General features: G+C 43.7%; 1 protein-coding gene across 1 annotated transcript in view; it reads right to left on the bottom strand.

Moving 5' to 3' along the window:
- The window catches only part of LOC142243927 (maternal DNA replication licensing factor mcm6), a 470,818-nt gene that overhangs the window by 154,304 nt on the left and 295,670 nt on the right, over window positions 1-20,844 (bottom strand). Inside the window, exons 8-9 of the mRNA XM_075316119.1 lie at window positions 11,472-11,613; window positions 8,683-8,824 (exon numbers count right to left, since the gene is read on the bottom strand). Coding sequence (XP_075172234.1) covers window positions 8,683-8,824; window positions 11,472-11,613 — 284 coding nt within the window. The remainder of the gene's footprint in view (window positions 1-8,682; window positions 8,825-11,471; window positions 11,614-20,844) is intronic.

The following is a 20,844-nucleotide window of genomic DNA, read 5'->3' as shown; positions in this document are numbered from 1 at the left end:
CATACAACACCGCTCTCACCCCCCGTCACACCCAGACAACACCCAGAACATGTACAGCGCCTACACAAACACTTGGTAACTACAGACAACAACATCTCTCTCTCTATATATATATATATATATATATATATATATATATATATATAAATAACAAAAATCATACATGAACTACACAATACGTAAATTCTAGAATACCCGATGCGTAGAATCGGGCCACCTTCTAGTACAATATAACCAATTAAAACACCTAATGTGACAAACACCACAAACATACAGGACCTCTAGACCCTTACACCCCCACCAAAATGGCAGGGAAGGAAAAGTGCCTCCGACGACCCCTATCCAATATCCTCCCCCATCCATGAACCAGAGCCTGATACCCAAAGATCTGAAGAAAAGGAGTGGAGCAGAGGAGAGGAAGGAAGAAGAGGTAGAGGAAACAGACAAGAGCCCAGAAAAAGAAAAATAAGGCACATGGGGCTGAAGAGAGAATAACTGAGTACTTGGCCAGGACTGCACAAAATGAATACCACAATACCAAAAAATTACCACATGGAAACTAGCGCAATAGAGGGCATCAGCAAAGGACACACTTAAAGGCGTATTCCCATCTCCAAGATCCTATCATAATATGTAGTAGGAATAATAATAATAATAATTATAACAATAATAATAACAACAACAACAACAACAACAACAAATACCTCAAATTAGAAATTTAGTATAGTTATTCTGATTCACTATGTCACGCAACTCATGTACAGGGCATTGCAGGACCTTATGTATCCATGGTTACGACAACGCATATAGTGACAATTAGTTGTTAGTGGTTGTAACCATGGATACCTAAAGGTCCTGCAATGGTCTGCACATGAGGTAAGATACATGGCTATATCAGGAGAACTATACTACGTTCCAATTGAAGGCATTTGCTAACATTATTATTACACCTACTACATATTGGGATATTATCTTGGAGATGGAAATACCCCTTTAAATATCCTGAGCAGTCCTTGATCCTGTAGTTAGGTGATGAGAAATACAGATCTGCAGCTCCTGCAAATGCACTGCACTACTGTGAGTGGTCTCATGTTAAAAAAGGCAGAAAGCATCAATTGCCCAGGTACCTGATCCCAATTAAAAGGGTTAATCCAGCTCAACAGTGGAGGGCATGCATGGGTCAGCGCTCTGAGTCGCAGGTAACCATGAGCAAATTAAGGGAGGATCCAGCTTCCAGGTTGTTCTTAAAAAAATTCCAAATCTTTATTCATATGAAATCCAAAAAAAGGGAAATGGACATGCATGAAAATAAATTTTACAGTGAGAGACTAGGAAATGGCAATACGTTTTAAACACTGTGTTCTTTGTCAAACCACACAGTGTTTGAAACGTGTTGCCATTTCCTTTGTCTCTCTGGCTTCACTGTAAAATTTATTTTCATGTATGTCCATTTCCCTTTTTTTGGATTTTATACCAATAAAGATTTGGAAGGTTTTTTTTAACTACAATCTGGAAGCTGGTACCTGACCACGATTGCATCAAGGTATACAGTTCTAACATTCACATGAGAGAGGATACAAGCTTAACATTACAGGCTATATCCGCCATCAATATGTGGGTTACAAAACTGTCCATTTATACTTTGTTACCCTGCAAATGATCATCTGAGATCTAAAACAAAAAAAGGGTTAAAGCGAGTGGGTAACCTAACCTGCTGTAGTGGCCCGGTCCAGATTGTGTCTGTTTAAGTACATTTACTTATATGTAATATTATGTTATATGTAAAGCATTATTCATTTGTTGTTTTCTAGCACTATCTATTGGTGAAAACTGTAAGAATCTGAAGTGTTCATTGGGTGTTTTCCTATTGCCTGTTGTTCTTGGTCACATGGCTCAATAGGTGGAGCTATTCTCCAGCCTCTGTCTGGAAAGAACTGGAATGAGCTAGTTCTGGCTGAGTCTCCTCTGAGGGAAGACATTATGTGGAGTTTCTCTTCACCACAAGACTCCTGCTAGGCCCGAGGCCTAGAATTTAAACATTTCCTGACTTTTACAGCCAATATGCTGAAGGCTTCCTATCATGAATCTTCACTGACCAGATATACATTGTGCATCTCTTCAGACAGTAGGGCTTACTGACTATATACCAGACCCTACTGCACGCAGATTGGGGAAGTTTGAGGGTCTCCCACCCCACTGCAATATTAGTGGCTTTCATGCCATTGTCCACGCACCAGCCGTCCGGTCCCCGTAGCGCGCTGGGCAACTATCTACATTTGCTTACATGTACTGCATGTGTCTTAACTAGCAGTGAAATTAACCCCAGGACTCCAGGTCTGTAAAATCTTATTATATCTACCCTCTAAGCTCAAGAGACTCTGAACCTGCTTCTAAAGGCATACCAGTATTACATCTAAAGCAAATTGTGCTCTTAAAGCTACAGAACTCTAATTACACTTCAGCATTCAACACCAAGCTGTATTTGCTGTGGCCTACCCACAAAAGACCGTGAAACATACCGTATATTCCGTGTTGTTTTCCTTTGTTCCTGCTGTATTAAAGCAACTGTTATCCCCAAGACCATGTCTGTGGACTGTCCATCAGCTGTGGATACTGTGTGGGGGTGGATAGCAGGGAACATCAGGGCCTTGTAGACCACCCAGGGAACATGGCCCTTTCACCCTTGTGCCAGAACAGCAACTGTGACATATAGAACATTTGAGGTCCTCTGTCCCTGGGCCCTTACACTACCAAGACTCATGTCTGCCTCCAACTGACACTATGCTAAATTGAGAAGGTCAAATGTTAGCAGGCATGATGTAGTCGATTTCGTGTCCTTTCGAGACTTAAAAATTAAATATAAGATTCCCGATACTTAGTTACATAGTTACTTAGGGTGAAAAAAGACCTAGGTTCATCTAGTTCAACCTTCCTCCACCAGTTCTACATTTGGTCACTAAGTCATTTATAACCAACAATGTCGTGTGTACTGAGGAAATCATCCAGCCCTTTTTTAAAAGCTGTTATAGTATCTGCCATTACTACCTCTTGTGGTAGGGCATTCCACAGTCTGACTGCTCTAACTGTAAAGAACCCTTTCCTATTTAGCTGTCGGAATCGCTTTTCTTCCACTCGCAGTGAGTGCCCCCTGGTCCTTAGTATTGTCTTTGGAAGAAATAAGTCATGTGCTAGTCCTTTATATTGACCATACATGTATTTATACATATAAATGAGACTCCTCTGAGACGTCTTTTTTCTAATCTAAACATATCTAACTTGTTCAACCTCTCATCATATGGGAGGCCTTCCATTCCTTGTAATAGTCTAGTTGCCCGCCTTTGAACTGCCTCTAACTTCTGAATGTCCTTTTTAAAATGTGGAGCCCAAAACTGGTTCCCATATTCCAGATGTGGCCTTACAAGTGATTTATAGAGGGGTAACAATACGTTGGGATCACGGGATCTAATCTCTCTTTTTATACACCCTAAAATCTTGTTTGCTTTAGCAGCTGCTGCTTTACATTGATAGCTGCTGCTCAGCTTATTTGTAGTAAGAATACCCAAGTCCTTCTCCTGTTCTGTAGTCCCAAGTTTACTTCCATTTAATGTATATGCAGCTATAGGATTACTCTGTCCTAGGTGCATTAGTTTACATTTATCAACATTAAATCTCATTTTCCAAGTATCTGCCCATTCTGACATCTTATCCAGATCTTTTTGTAATATTGTACTATCAAGGTCAGTTTTTAATATCCTACATAGTTTGGTGTCATCAGCAAAGACTGACACTTTACTATCAATCCCATCCACAAGGTCATTAATAAAGAGATTAAAAAGAATTGGTCCTAGCACAGATCCCTGCGGCACCCCACTGCTGACTGCAGCCCATTTAGAGAATGTACCATTTATGACTATTCTTTGTTTCCTATCTTTTAGCCAATTCCTTACCCAGTTGCATATAGTTTCCCTTAGTCCTTGGTTCTGGAGCTTTAATATAAGGCTATTGTGTGGTACAGTATCAAATGCCTTTTCAAAGTCCAAATAAATCCCATCAGCTGCATTACCAATATCCAGGTTTGCACTTAACCCCTCATAGAACCCCAACAGGTTGGTTAGACACGACTTATCTTTCATGAATTCATGCTGTTTGTCAGTTATTATATTATTTTCTGCAATATATTTTTGCATGTCATCCCTTAAAATGCCCTCAAAAACTTTGCATACTACTGATGTCAGGCTTACTGGACGGTAGTTGCCTGGATCTACCCTCTTACCTTTCTTAAATATCGGCAATCCTCCAATCCTTAGGCACCAACCCTGTTACAAGTGAGTCTAAAAAGATGAGATACAGCGGTCTGTCGATAATGGAGCTCAATTCCCTTAATATTCGTGGATGAATGCCATCTGGCCCTGGGGATTTGTCAATGTTTAATTTACTTAGACGTAGGCGTACTTCTTGTGTTAACTTAATTATATCAGGTGGTGAACTTTGATTTTTCTCTTGTTGAATGATCCCTGGTACAGTCAGTTCCTTGGTGAACACAGGTGGAAAATGCCTATTTAATATCTCAGTCTTTTGTTTGTCCTCTATAACTAACTTGTTATTATATTTTAAGGGGCCAATACTATCCTTTGTTTTCCTTTTGGCATTAATGTATTTATAAAAGATTTTGGGATTTATTTTAATGTCCTTGGCGATTTTTGTTTCAGTAGCTAGTTTTCCTTGCTTGATTTCTTTTTTACATTTCCTATTGATATCTTTATACTTCTGAAATGCTTTTTCTGTATTCTCAGCCTTTAAGATTTTAAACGCCCTTTGTTTTTGTTTTATTATACTTTGTACAGTCATATTTATCCATAGTGGTTTCTTTTTATTCCTGGACATTTTATTACCAGAGGGTATAAGCTTTTTACAGGACTCTAGCAGTATATCCTTAAACATACCCCATTTATGTTCGGTATCCCCAGTTACCATGACTTTGTCCCAATCTACACATTTAAGCTCTTCCCTTAATTTGTCGAAATCAGCTTTTCTAAAATTCCAGATTTTTGCATTTCCCCTTTGAAATGTTTTATTGAATATAACTTTGAAGCTTACCATATTATGATCGCTGGTGCCCAAGTGCTCCCGGATCTGTAGGTGTGAAAGGGTATCCGGTCTATTTGACAGGACCAGATCTAGAAAATCTACCATCTGAGAGAGGAAATGGTCTTGAATGGTAGATAAGAATTTACAGCTTTTAGCAGAACCAGAAGATTCTATGTCCCACTGTATGTCTGGATAGTTGAAATCCCCCATAATAAGAACCCGATTATTAATATTAGCTGCCTTTTCAATTTGTTCCAGCATTTCACCCTCTATTTGTTCAGGTATGTTAGGAGGCTTATAGCAAATTCCAATTAGCATTTTTCCATTATTCCCCTCCCCATGTACATTTACCCATACTGACTCTACATTGTTGCAGTTCCCCCCAATATGATCATTCAACACAGGTTTTAGGTTAGATTTGATAAATATACACACCCCACCACCTTTTTTTGTCTTTCCTGTCCTTCCTAAATGTAGTATAACCCTGTATGTTTGTCACCCAGTCATGGCTTTCATCCAGCCAGGTTTCCGTAATGCCCACCACATCATAATCCATGGTTGACATAAGAGTCTCCAATTCATTCATTTTGTTTGCAAGGCTTCTTGCATTTGCCAGTAGACAATTTTACTGATTTTAAAATTGTATTATTATTTATTAGAGAAGCCCTGCATACTCTACTTAAAAATAAGAACCCTTTACCGGAACATCTAGAAACTTAAGCAACAGATGTCAAGAAATGTGGCAAAAAAGCTTAAAAGTAACAAACTCTTCTAGTTCTAGTGCGACCCTTCTAGAGACACATACAAAAATACTAATGAGGTGGTACTTTACTCCATCAAGAATTCACCATTTTAACAAAGATGTCAACCCTAATTGCTGGAGGAATTGTGATGGAATTGGTGACTTAATGCATGTCTTTTGGGGGTATCTAAACACTAAAGGAACTCTGGTCAGAAGTATCGAAATTAATCAATAACATTAGTCGTTCAAACATTCTTCTCATGCTTTAAAAAGCCCTCCTCTCCTTAGAACTAGAACAAATAAATCCCATATACAGACCGATTATTATCCATATTTTCCTCACTACCAAAAACCTAATTGCAGCCAATTGGACAAAAATTGACGTCCCCCATTTATCACAAATTGTTAAAACTCTCGCCCTTCATGAAAACTATGAAAAAGATTATGCTATTGCAAATAATTTATTAGCCCCATATTACAAACGATGGCATCCATGGAACCAATTCCAAGAAGGTATGACGTGAACAAATATTTGTGCATCATAATATACATCACATAGGGTTATGTTCTTACAACTCATGAATAAATATGGTCAATTAATTTGTCACAGATAAGATCATTTTTTCGATTGCATGTAAATTTGTAGATATATTTTAGCTATATTTAAAGATTGATTAAGCCTTGTTCTCCCTTACCCTCTACCCTAATGTTTCCCTCCGCCTGTCCCTGTTTCCCCAATTAAATTACACGACTTTCCACAGCCCATCCATCCCTACATCCTTTCCATCCCTATCTAATACCTAACCCTTAATAGAAGCCTTAAGAAATAGAAGTCTTTTGTTATCTACGTTGTATTCAATCATATTCAACTATGAAATAGTATCAAATTCCTCCTCCCCCTTTTTCCCCTTCTTAATTATTGAAAAAACAATATTTTAAAAACAGGCGTGATGTGGTCTGCAGTGTTTGGTGTATTCGTGTCAGCCTCCAGGTGACAGTAATCATAGGTTATAGGTTAGTCTGCGGTCTCCCAACAAAGCAATTGAGAAATTATTTTAGCAATGTCCCTTCATTTTTCACCACCCTTGATATATTTCTACAGCTTTCACAAGTATTTGCATCATTTGTCCTTAGACCATAGCCCCTGTATCAAGGGATCACACCAACTAATCTATATAACCACAAAAGACCATTTGGGACGGTACATAACCTTAAAAAGCTCAACTTTATTGAATTAAATATAAAATGTCATTAGCAACCATATATGTCTATCATGGAATCATCAAAATTATCACACTGGACATATCATCATGCCAAAGTTGTTGCAGTAATAATCAGCTGCCTTGCCTCATAAACAGTATATAACCCAATGACAATTGTGATTAATCGAAGTTATTTATAATTGCTTGGGTATAGATGCTGATAAACCTACAATTCTCTAATCACTGCAATAATACATTGAAATTATGTGGTTTTGACAAGGTTTACCCCCACTGGGTGCTCCCATTAGAGCAATACAAAAGTCCTCAATCTATGTCTATTGCAGATTGTATGTAGTATTATAGACTCAGCGTCTCACATGAGGGCACTCCCCATGTACGAGTGGCTGAATCTGCTGTTGTAAAAGATCTTAATGCAGCGTTTTACTGACCTGACTGTTGTGATGATTATCATAAAGGACATTCAGGCCAATCATCACAACAGTCAGGTCAGTAAAACGCTGCATTAAGACACAGACAGCGCGCGAACGTGCAGGAGCGGCGGGGACCGAGGACGGGTGAGTATGTACTCCCTACATGTGTTCCCGATGGGGATGGGGGGGTAGAGCGCCGTGTGTGCGTACGGTGCAGAGCCATATATGTGCGTGTGCGGTGCAGAGCCATATGTGTGTGGTGCAGAGCCATATGTGTGCGGTGCAGAGCCATATGTGTGCGTGTGTGGTACAGAGCCATATGTGTGCGGTGCAGAGCCATATGTGTGTGTGTGCGGTGCAGAGCCATATGTGTGCGTGTGCGGTGCAGAGCAATATGTGTGCGGTGCAGAGCCATATGTGTGCGTGTGCGGTGCAGAGCCCGATGTGGTGTGCGGTGCAGAGCCTGATGTGGGGCTATTTGCAATGCTATAGTGATACCAGGTCAGGTGCTGGTGCAGAATATACTGACAGGGAATGTGTGTGCAGGGGGCGAGGCTGGACACTGGGGTGGGTGGTGACAGCTCTGACTGAGGTTTTGCACAGGAAGTGGTCATGTTTGCTGGAGCTGAATGTAAACAAGAGCTGCAGAGAATAAAGGGTGAATTCAAGAGGAACAAACGTTAGAAAACAAAAAATAACAATGTAGGGGTGATTTATATGACAATACAGCACAGATTAGCTTAACAAAAATTTTTGAGTTTATGTCGGACAACTCTAACCATAGCATCAACCATCTTCTATAGGTGAGCTAGACATGAAGACTTCTGTTCCCCTACAAACCCACCGCAGGTAAATGTGCATTATATAACAGTTCCAAATGAAACCAATCAGCTGTGTAATTCATAGATCAGTCCATTTCTCCAGCACCAGAAAAAAATGCCTTGTAGCCATTTTCTACCTTAGCGAATAATCAAAAGGTCATGAATGTGAACTGGGAAAATAGGTTATTAGAAAGTGGGGAATTCATTTATGAAATAAGAAAATGGACTGTATTTGTGCTTCATTGATCCTTACAAATAGAAAACTGTGCACATTAGTGCATTCATTTCTACGCAATGGTTTATTAGCGATTATGAACAATATCAATGTTAGCATTGCACTTTCCATATCATTATAGTTACATTAGTTGTGATCCATACCAAATACCTGAAGCACATACATTATCTGCCAGCATCAGCGCTCCAGCCTCAATGACAAATTCATGAGATTCTTCATCCTTCACTACAGCGGCAGTCAGTCCGGCAGCACTGCTAGCTTTGCCGCTGGTGTACACTGCTCGCGGGCTGAATTCTTCCACATGCCTGCAGAACAAGGCAGAAGAAAAAAAAAGGTTAATGCCTCAGACTTGCATATAAAAATAATAAAACAGAGATTTACATCCACAATAATTTTTCTCAAGGCTTTTGTTTCATCAATTCTGTTTTGCTAACACACAACAACTTCTATCTGGGCCATTGCTTTATTCGAATATCCCACAGAAGCCTAAAATCCCAGAAATGAACCTTCCTGCAGAATTCTGGAGTTATTAGACATTACTAACAGCCGTGAAGCTGCATTTATACACAGTGTGAATAGACTTTTAGGGACACAGTCACCAGGTTATTCATACCCCATCTGAGAGAAGTATGATTAAGGCAGCGATCCCATCTCCAGCGATATATTACGGGGCTACTTGCTGCAGTTTTGATAAGATCACTATAGTGGTTTCCTAGCAGCTATTTTACCATGAAGGCCTGCTGCACAAAAGTCTCCTCTTAACAGTTGTTCTAGAGATGTGTCTGCTGCTAGAACTCTGTGTGGCATTGACCTGGTCTCTAATCTGAGCTGCTGTTAACCTGGATAAACTTATCCTCTGCAGCAGAGTTGACTCTTTGCCTTCGTTTCCTGGGGCGGTCCTCATGTGAGCCAGTTTCTTTGTAGCGTTTCATGGTTTTTGCCACTGCACTTGGGGACACTTTCAAAGTTTTCCCAATTTTTCGGACTGACTGACCTTCATTTCTTAAAGTAATGATGGGCACTTGATTTTCTTTACTTAGAATTTGTATTATGGCAAGAAAAAATCAGCTAACAGTTATATATATATATATATATATATAGATATAGATAGATACTTAGATATTTTTATATATATATATATATAAATATATATATATATCTATATATATATATCTATCTATATATATATATATATATATATATATATATATCTATCTATATATATATATATATATATATATATATCTATCTATATATATCTATATATCTATATATCTATATATCTATATCTATATATCTATATATATATATATATCTATATATATATATATCTATATATATCTATATATATATCTATCTATATCTCTATCTCTCTCTATATATATATCTATATATCTATATATATATCTATATATATATATATGTAGATATAGATATATATATATATATATATATATATATATATATATATATATATATATATATCTATATCTACATCTATCTAAATCTCTATATATCTATATATCTACATCTATCTATATCTATATATCTACATCTATCTCTATATCTCTATATATCTCTATATATCTCTATATATCTCTATATATCTCTATATATCTCTATATATCTCTATACACGGACAGTACAGACCAAAAGTTTGGACACACCTCCTCATTCAAAGTGTTTTCATTATTTTCGTGACTCTAAAAAAATGTAGATTCACATTGAAGGCATCAAAACTATGAATTAGAACATGTGGAATGAAATACTTAAAGTGTGAAACAACTGAAAATAGGCGTTACATTCTGGGTTCTTCAAAGTAGCCACCTTTTGCTTTCATTACTATTTTGCATATTTTGCATTTTGCAGTCTTGGCATTCTCTTGATGAACTTCAAGAGGTAGTCACCGGAAATGGTTTTCCAACAGTCTTGAAGGAGTTCCCAAAGATGCTTCGTACTTGTTGGCCCTTTTGCCTTCACTCCGCGGTCCAGCTCACCCCAAACCATCTCAATTGGGTTCAGGTCTGGTGACTGTGGAGACCAGGTCATCTGGCGTAGCACCCCTTCACTCTCCTTAGTCAAATAGCCTTTACACATCCTGGAGGTGTGTTTGGGGTCAATGTCCCGTTGAAAAATAAATTATGGTCCAACTAAACGCAAACTGGATGGAATAGCACACCGGCGGAAGATGCTGTGGTAGGCATGCTTGTTCTGTATGCCTTCAATTTTGAATAAATCCCCAAAAGTGTCACCAGCAAAGCACCCCCAGACCATCACACCTCCTCCTCCATGCTTCACGGTGCGAACCAGGCATGTACAGTCCATCTGATCACCTTTTCTACAAAGACACGGTGGTTGGATCGAAAGATCTCAAATTTGGACTCATCAGACCAAAGCACAGATTTCCACTGGTCTAATGTCCATTCCTTGTGTTCTTTAGCCCAAACCAGTCTCTTCTGTTTGTTGTATGTCCTTAGCAGTGGTTTCCTAGCAGCTAACTTACCATGAAGGCCTGCTGCACAAAGTCTTCTCTTAGTTGTTCTAGAGATGAGAAGGTGTGTCTAAACTTTTGGTCTATACTGTGTGCATGTATGTATGTATGTATGTATGTATGTATGTATGTATGTATGTATGTATGTATGTATGTATGTATATATATATATATATATATATATATATATATATATATATATATATATATATATATATATATATATATATATATATATATATATATATATATATATATATATATATATATATATATATATATATATATATATATATATATATATATATATATATATATATATATATCTTTTTCCTTTTTACTTTTTAAACTACAACTACGTCCTCACGTGGAAAGAAAAACAAAAATTTTGGCCCAAAAACTTAAGTTCTTCGCAAAGCAATGGGGTTGAAAAACCTACACATACAAAAAATAGTCCTTACTTCAGAAACTGACTTTTAGACGTACTTGGATCTCCAACAATGCACACATTGATATCACCTCTCAGAGAAGTACCTTCCAGTGTGGTTTTAGGCACACCTCCAAACAACATTAACAGTACACCTCTCTTTATTTCATCATTACCTAGGAAATTGAAAGGAGCATGTTAAAAAAAAAATACATTTGGTGTTCCTACTCTATGTAGGAAACCGGGTTCAAACACAATTGTACAACACATACAGGGGCAGACACAACCCTGATGCACCCGCATCAGCTGCACAGGAGCCTAGGAATGGAGGGAGGCCAATGACAGCTATGAAGGGACTCCATATAATAAGACAATTCTGATCTACTGCTTGGGGGTCATGCTAGGTATGGAGAAGTACCAAGCGAATGGCAAAAGGAAGGGAAACCCTGTGTCTAACGAAGGGAAAGATGGTGACCCCTGACCAAACCTACCGCTGGTCCTCACCACCCTACATAGGTTCTGCATCTATGTGCTGAGCCAGATACCTGACCCAAGGTATACCCAAGTGCTGGGCCCTAAATAGGGAACTGATGGGACAAGTTCTTAGGCAACCCACTAAACACTGTAGAAAACACAAGAGGGACACAATAGGGGAAAACGCATGAACTACTTATCTACAGATGACTCAGGTTGACGTTTAGCAAAGTTTTCAGCAACATTACAACAGAGGAGTACAAGCCACCTGCTTGCAACCAGGGCTTTAAAGAACTGAATAATATCACCAGCATCAGTCGAAAGGAAGGAAGGGGTATATAAGCACCAAGAGAATACTTATGAGCAGCAGATGGGCGGAAGGCGAGCTGCTGCTGGGTCCAAAAGAGAGGGAAAGATGAATCCAGCAAGAAAGCTACTTATGAGTACCAACAGCAGGAACAATGGAAAGTCAGGGAGTATTTTGTGCAGCCAAATGTGACCATCTATGGCCAGAAACCACACGACTGTCACCCGTGACATAGGGCCTGAGACTCAAATAAGATAGGGGAGCGCATGATGCTGACGGGGTGGAGGTGAGAGCATGCAAGCTAGCGATTTCAAATGAATTGAGATGAGGGGAGATCTGGGGGCAGGGATTTGTAAATCATACAATGAAGTGAGGAGGGGCTGAAGACAGGGATCTGTTCTGAATTGGGGGAGTGGGTGAGATTACAGTTGTACGAGGATGAACTGTGCTGGTTGTGTGTCTACCGCGTAAAACACCAACTGCATCAATGTTGTATAGTGTGAACAATGTCTTGTGTAAATATTGTACCATGTGTTGTGTAATATTGTATTGTGATGTGGCATGTGATCAGCATTGCTAATGTAATGTGTTCCTGTATAATGTATGCTGTGATAAAGTATAATATAAGGTGTACCGTACTATAGGAATGTATACCGTAAATTAAGGTATAATAGTGCATAAGATGTGGCAGTGTTGGTAATGTTGTATTTAATGTGTAGTGATAGAAAGTGCAAAGCAATGTAAGATACAGTATAATATGATAATGGTCTCTTCAGAAAGAAATATAATATAGTGTAATTCATAGTAATGTGTAAGGTGTACAATTTTTCTATAGAACGTGACTGGTTAAGTATGCCCAGAAACAGACTGCAGGGGCAGAAAGTTAAAGAAGTTGTCCAGTTACCAAAACTGATTTTTTTTTTTCTGATAAATCTTGCTAATATGTGCCCCTCAACACATCTATTATGTTTTTTCAGCAAAATTACCTTTTATTGTGCACTAGCAGCACATGCTCATTGCTGGCTCCAGCTCTGATGGGGTTAATCTCTCCTCTGACTTCCTGTGTTCAGTTCCTACAAGTCCCAGAGCTCTTTGTGGCTCTAGGGTGGTGTCTAGCTTATCTAACACACCCATTGTGTCTAATACACCCACTCTGCTCTAGGACCAAACCCTCCTCCCTGCCTCTTCCCAGTTGATGCCCAGAGAGAAATCACAGATACAGCAGCTCTGCACAGCCAGGGGAAGAAAGTGTGTGTGTGCGTATATACAGTGTGTGTGCGTATATACAGTGTGTGTGCGTATATACAGTGTGTGTGTGTATAGTGTGAGTGTGTTTGTGAGTGTTTGTGTGTGTGTGTGTGTGTGTGTGTGTGTGTGAGTGTATGTGTGTGTGTACAGAAATTATGATTATTAGTCTGCGCAACATGTGAAAAAAATAATTGGGGAAAAAAAAGTGAGGGGGTGATGAGATTGCTTTTTTCCCTCTTGCCTAGTCTGTGTGTCGTCCGTATCATCCGCAAACCGCATATGACCGGATCCTGTGGATTAAATGTGCAGCGCATGCAACCGTTATTTTACCGGATCCTTCTGCAGCGGGACACAGAATTTATCGTCCGGCGCTGGAGTCAGCTAACTCCTGATCTCACAGCCCGCACACGCTGCAATGGCTGCAGGTGGGCTCATTCACATGACCGTTCCGTGTGTCCTGGTCAGTTCCTGTTTTTTTGCGGCCCCTTGATAGGACCATATTTTCAATGTCTTTTGTGTAGGATCGGATGGTACACGGTAGCGCTTCCATGTGCATCTGATCCTACAAAAAAAAAAACACATCGGATGCCGTATGTCCGCTCCGTTATTATGGAACATGTCCTATTCTGTTCCGTAATAACGAACCGTGACTCAATACAAGTCAATGGGTCCGCAAAATTCCCGGAAGCAACACGGAAGCACTTCCATGTGACTTCCGTCGGGTGCCCGTGCAGTCAGTATCACGCTCCAGCCCCAGCCCCGCGGCTGCCCGCTCAGCAGTGTCAGCAGCGGCCCGCACTGCAGTGTCAGCAGCCGCGGGGATGACCAGCGCTACCGTCAAGAGGTTAGTAATTTCATTACCTACGGTGATGAAGTCCTGCCCTCCTGACGTCAGCGGTCGTCACTGCCTTCTATGCCCGCCGCTTGTCACATCACCTCTCGCTGTCGACCCGATACTGTGACTAGTGGTGACTGTGACGGGGGTGTACAAGAGAGCAAAGGATGGACGAGGCCGAGGAACGATCCAACAGGTTTATTAACAGGAATACAGGAACAGCACACGATTAGTCCACATAAAACAGATTCGGGGGCCCTTCCCGACAATCCTCGGACCGGATAACAAAGCAATCGTCCTTACAGTAGTCCAAAGAGTTCCACACAATCCCACGGGCCGCCACACAGGCCTAGCTCCGTCCGTGTCCACAGCCACCCAGGCTGGGGCTCCTGCTCTCTTCAAATTTCAGCTCACTCTGAAGTTACAAAAAGGGAAATGCATTGTCTGTGCTGCTTGACCAGCCCACCATGTTTGTTCAGGGGGTAGGGGTCACACATCCTATCATCAATGGTTTGGTCCATCACAGGGCTCCAATATGTCTGCCAGCCACAGTAGATGAAGGGATCCCCTGCTGTAAAGAACAATGACTATTCCTTCACTGGCCAATGCAATTACAGATTAGATACACAACTCTGGAAAGAAGAGGACAGGCTATTTACATAATCACATTAGATGCCAAGACTACAATTGTATGAGAGAGACACATTGAGACCAGTAGCTCCCCCAAGGAAATACATGAATTACAACTAATACAAGCAGGGAAATATACATATCATGACATAGTATCACAGCATATACAGTGAGAGGGTAAATTACATCTTCACAATCCCTCCCCCTCCCAACTTGTGTATCTACTAGGGACCTCTACAGGTCACTGGTTAAGTACACACAGGCAGAGCGTTACTTACATGTGGCTTCATGCAGCCACGAATTGGCATCGTAGCTCTCCCACATCATTGCCCAGGAGAACAGCTGCAGGCAGACCACCCATCACCCCAACCACACATCGCCTGACCCCAAAACCAAAGTTCAGATCCACAGTGGCTGTGGGAATAGTCCTCCATTGTCCACCAGCCAGTTCAATAACAATCCCAGGTCCTCTATGGATTGCCTCAGGCCGAACCACTCGGGGATCAGCCAGTGTGAGGAAAGCACCCGAGTCACAAAATCCAACAAGTCTCTGTCCATCCAGCACAACCTCCTGCAAGTGCTTACCTCGATGAGCAGAAGTCGTCATAACTGCGGGTCGCACCCCGTAAACTCCTGGTGGTGCAACATGGGGGGCTGAGTCACTAGGCCAGTCCTCACATAGCGGTGCCACATCTTCCTCCATGGCACTGGGCTGTAAATAATTAACAATCCGATTGGGTGCAGGATCAGTCCTCATTTGAACAGCTGGGCAGGAGACTTGCCGATGCCCTGGCTGTCCACATTGATAGCATCTGAGCTGGGTCTCCCTCCATCCAAGGCGTCCTCTTGGGTAAGGGGTAGGGGAACTTGGAGGCCGGCTCCCACCTGAAGGTGCTGTAGGGGTTTGAGGATGATTCCTCCATGGCCTGGCTGGGCATGAGGCCTGCAAATGCCCGGGATGCCTACAAACATAACACCTGCGCTCTGTTACTTCCTCTCCCCGGCGCATTCCAGAAAGTGCAGTAGAAGCAACTGGAGGCACATTAACACGGGTATCAACATGTGGTGGCCTAGAGGAACGGGGAACAATGGGGACAGAATAACCGGGGGCATCCGGTGTTGTGGAGCTGTTAGGCGTCTCTCCATCCTCCAACAGAACCCTCCACTGAGGCTTGATGGTGAGAGCCTCATCAGCGAGAGCAGCAGCTTCCTCCACTGTCGCTGGTTTTCTCTCACGCACCCATTCCCGGATCTCAGCGGGGCACTGGGCAAAGAATTGTTCTTTTAGGATGACCTGCAGGAAGGTCTCCCAAGATAAGGCCTCCTCTGCCTCCAGCCAGCGATTACATATTTGTTTGAGTCTATGAGTATATATCTTAAAAGACACTTCCCCATCACAGGCTAAAGCACGGAACTGAGTCCTGTAAGTGTCTGGGGTCACAGCATAATGTTCTAGAATAGTCTGTTTAATATCCGCATACTCACAGTTCCACCGAGGGTCCATAGCTCTATAGGCTTCAGCAGCTCCCCCCTCTAGGAGCCCAACCAGATGCCGGACACGCTCCCTGTCCGGGACTTCCATTAATCGACACTGATGCTCAAAGTCCTGGAAGAAGCCCTCAATGTCGCCTGCAGCCTCATTAAACGGCTTAAAGTCTTTGCGGGACACCCTGGGAAGTTCCCTCATGATGGGTGCTGGGGTTACAGTCTGTCTGGAACCTCTCGCGGCTTCCACAGCGAGCTCCTTATCCAGCAGTGCCATCTCCTCCATCCTGCGCTCCTTCTCTTTAGCTCCACGCATGGCCTCCCTCTTATCTTCTATGGTGGCCTCATCTCCAAGCAGTGCCATCTCCTCCTTGTACCACACAACCCATTGACTTTTTTGGGTATTCACCTCCGGCTCCCGTCTTTGCTCCCCTTGCTGTGGAAATTGTTCCTCGGTGCCATCTTGCAGGCAAGCGTGTTCCAATGCCTCAATTAGTTGCTCCTTAGAGAGTCCTTTGTAGCCGACACCTAATTCACGGGCCTTTGTTTGTTGACTCGCCACAGTCCAGTTCCTGTATCCTGAGGTTCTGGTTTCAGACGTCGATTGGCTGTTGTCCTCCATTTCTTCTGCTCTGATCCCACCGCTGCCACCAGTTTGTGACGGGGGTGTACAAGAGAGCAAAGGATGGACGAGGCCGAGGAACGATCCAACAGGTTTATTAACAGTATTAAGAACACAAACCAGCAAAGTAGAATACATTCTTACATTTTCATAAATTCCAATATTTTGTATATACTATTTAATTCGAACCAGGACTATATCAAAAAAGGGGGGCATAAATCGTGTAATATAACTGGAGTGAACTCTGCTGACCTCACAGCCCGTACACGCTGCAATGGATGCAGGGGGACACAGAACAAGTAATTGGCAGACACTGCAGTCATCTGATTACTTGGGATGAATTGAGCAGTAAAATGCTCTGGTGCTCGATGGGCGAAGCCCATGTCGATTTTTTTTTTAAAAAAAATTCATTAAAAATAAAAAAAAAAATCACATTGTTTGTGGGCTCCCGCTGCATTTTCTATTGTTAAGGGTAACCCAAGCAGCTACTGGCTGCTAACCCCAGCTGCTTGGTGTTACTTTCACTGGCAATAGAAATCCAGGGAAGATTTTTTTTTTTATAAAGGTTTTTGCCTGAAAACTTTTTTAAAAAAATGAAGCGGGCTTCGCCATATTTTTGTATGCTAGCCAGGTACAGCAGGCAGCTACGGGCTGCCCCCAACCCCCAGCTGCCTATTTGTACCTGGCTGGAAACCAAAAATATAGAGAAGCCCTTTTTTTTTTTTTTTTTTATTTCATGAATTTCATGAAATAATTAAAACAAAAAAATGACATGGTCTGCGCCGAATTTTTGAGTCCAGCCAGGTACAACTATACAGCTGGGGATTGGAATCCGCAGTGAAGGGTGCCCAAACTTTCTGGGCCCCCCGCTGCAAATTGCAGTCCACAGCTGCCCCAGAAAATGGCGCTTTCATAGAAGCGCCATCTTCTGGCGCTGTATCCAACTCTTCCAGTGGCCCTGGTGGCAGGTGGCACGCTGGGTAATAAGGGGTTAATACCAGCTATCTTTTACCAGCTGGTATAAAGCCCGAGATTCTTAATGTCAGGCCAAGTTTGACCTGGCCATTAAGAATCTCCAATAAAGGGTTTAAAAAAAAAAAAAGACCACACAGAGAAAAAAACTATTAGAAATAAATACACAGACATAGTAGGGACTCCATGTTTATTACTCCCTCTCACCCCTCCACGATGGAGAGATTTTTGTACTGACCATGCCAGGAGAGAGCGAGGGAAAAGAGAGAGAGAGCGAGGGGGGGGGAGGAAAAGAGAGCGAGGGGGGGAAAGAGAGTGAGGCGGGAGAGGAAAAGAAAGCGAGGGGGGAGGAAAGGAGAGCGAGGGGGGGAGGAAAAGAGCGAGGGGGGAGGAAAAGAGCGAGGGGGGAGGAAAAGAGCGAGGGGGGGGGGAAAGAGAGCAAGAACGGGAGGAAAAGAGCGAGGGGGGAAGGAAAAGAGCGAGGGGGGGAGGAAAAGAGCGAGGGGGAGGAAAAGAGCGAGGGGGAGGAAAAGAGCGAGGGGGAGGAAAAGAGCGAGGGGGAGGAAAAGAGCGAGGGGGAGGAAAAGAGCGAGGGGGAGGAAAAGAGCGAGGGGGGGAAGAGAGCGAGGGGGGGGAAGAGAGCGAGGGGGGGGAAGAGCGAGGGGGGGGAAGAGAGCGAGGGGGGGGAAGAGAGCGAGGGGGGGAAGAGAGCGAGGGGGGGGAAGAGAGCGAGGGGGGGAGGAAAAGAGAGCGAGAGGGGGAGGAAAAGAGAGCGAGGGGGGAGGAAAAGAGAGCGAGGGGGGAGGAAAAGAGCGCGGGGGGGAGGAAAAGAGAGCGCGGGGGAGGAAAAGAGAGCGCGGGGGAGGAAAAGAGCGAGGGGAGGAAAAGAGCGAGGGGGGGAAGAGAGCGAGGGGGGGAAGAGAGCGAGGGGGGGAAGAGAGCGAGGGGGGAAGAGAGCGAGGGGGGAAGAGAGCGAGGGGGGAAGAGAGCGAGGGGGGGAAGAGAGCGAGGGGGGGAAGAGAGCGAGGGGGGAAGAGAGCGAGGGGGGGAAGAGAGCGAGGGGGAAGAGAGCGAGGGGGGGAAGAGAGCGAGGGGGGGGAAGAGAGCGAGGGGGGGGAAGAGCGAGGGGGGGGAAGAGCGAGGGGGGGGGAAGAGCGAGGGGGGGAAGAGAGCGAGGGGGGGGAAGAGAGCGAGGGGGGAAGAGAGCGAGGGGGGGGAGGAAAAGAGAGCGAGGGGGGGGAGGAAAAGAGAGCGAGGGGGGGAGGAAAAGAGAGCGAGGGGGGGAGGAAAAGAGAGCGAGGGGGGGAGGAAAAGAGCGAGGGGGGGAGGAAAAGAGCGAGGGGGAGGAAAAGAGCGGGGGGGAGGAAAAGAGCGGGGAGGAGGAAAAGAGCGGGGAGGAGGAAAAAAGAGCGCGGGGGAGGGACAGAGGGGGGGAAGAGAGCGAGGGGGGGAAGAGAGCGAGGGGGGGGAAGAGAGCGAGGGGGGGGAAGAGAGCGAGGGGGGGAAGAGCGAGGGGGGGGGAAGAGAGCAAGGCGGGGGAGAGAGCGAGGGGGGGAAGAGAGGGAGGGGGGGGAAGAGCGAGGGGGGGGAAGAGAGCGAGGGGGGTTAGAGAGGGGAGAGGAGAGAGGGATAAGAGGGGGGCAGAGAAGAGTGGAGGGAGAGAAGAGAGTGGGGAAAGAAGGGGAGGCAGAGGTGCTCTGTCACCAACTGTCTCCACTCTGTGACTTGTGGTGCAGGTGACAGAGTGCAGACAGTTGGTCCCATGCAGCAGGACAGATGGCAGAGCACAGCGGTGAAAAAATGGGTGAACCACCCCTTTAATGCTGGAACTCACCCACCCAGGGAGGGGTCAAGAAAACGAATAAATAAATTGTTCGTGATAGACAGTACTCATACTTGGGAATAGTTTAGTTGATAAAATCTAGTGTCAAGAACGGATGAATAGTCTACTAGCTGTTGAGGTTGCAAGCATCGTGTGACTTATAACAGGATGAAAGAGACGGGACAGGAGTTTGAATGAGTGCCGTAAGAGCCAGGCTCTTCCATCCGTAATGATTCTTTGTTTACTTTACTGGAGTGTAAATGTGGTGCCCCTGACCTGGCCAGGCACCACCGAGTACTGCATCCATTCTGGGGCAGTACTTCCAGGTCTCCCACACCTTGAGAGGGGACCCTTGGGTAGATTCAAGAGGGGGCTTGCCTCCACATCACATCCAGAAGTGTAGTGAAGGGGCTGGGAGCTAAAGTTACAGAGGCAGAAAGGAAAGGAGTGGAGCGGGCCAGTCTGGTAGCAATGAGCAGCGGTTGCTAGGAGACGCAGATGCGCGCTCACACTAGTCAGACCCTGCACGTGGAGTAGCCATTAGCAGGGGAGAACTGTTACCAGTCAGTCAGAAAGACGCTGAGGGAGTCAGTCGGTCAAGTACGGGGACTCCTGGTGACTAGGCACGTACGAGATACAGGTTCCCAGAGCAGGCTCAAGTTTAACTACCTGCTAAACCTGCCAGTGAGGGGAACTACAAGTCCCTCACCAACCATCTAGAGTCTGAGCCTCAGCAGCAACGAGGGGACCCATAAGGGGGATCGAGCCTGGAGCCATCTCACTTGGTCCACGATGCCGGCAAACGGGCCAAAAAGGGGAGAAAAGGCAGTAGAGACTTCCCTGGATGAATCCCACGGTACTTCAAGTCAGGGGTTATCCGAAACAAGTGCAAGAAAGGCGAGTAAATGGTTACCCTTAGACCGGCCTAAAGGATATCTGGTTTCACCTGGTTTAATCTCAGCATCGCCCGGGTACCTCACAAAACATCTAAAAGTGAGTAAAGATAAGTTGA

This window comes from Anomaloglossus baeobatrachus, chromosome 6 (assembly GCF_048569485.1).
Source record: "Anomaloglossus baeobatrachus isolate aAnoBae1 chromosome 6, aAnoBae1.hap1, whole genome shotgun sequence".
In the NCBI taxonomy this organism is placed as follows: domain Eukaryota; kingdom Metazoa; phylum Chordata; class Amphibia; order Anura; family Aromobatidae; genus Anomaloglossus; species Anomaloglossus baeobatrachus.
The sequence above is the reverse complement of the archived record's forward strand: the minus strand, read 5'-3'. Positions and strand labels throughout refer to the sequence as shown.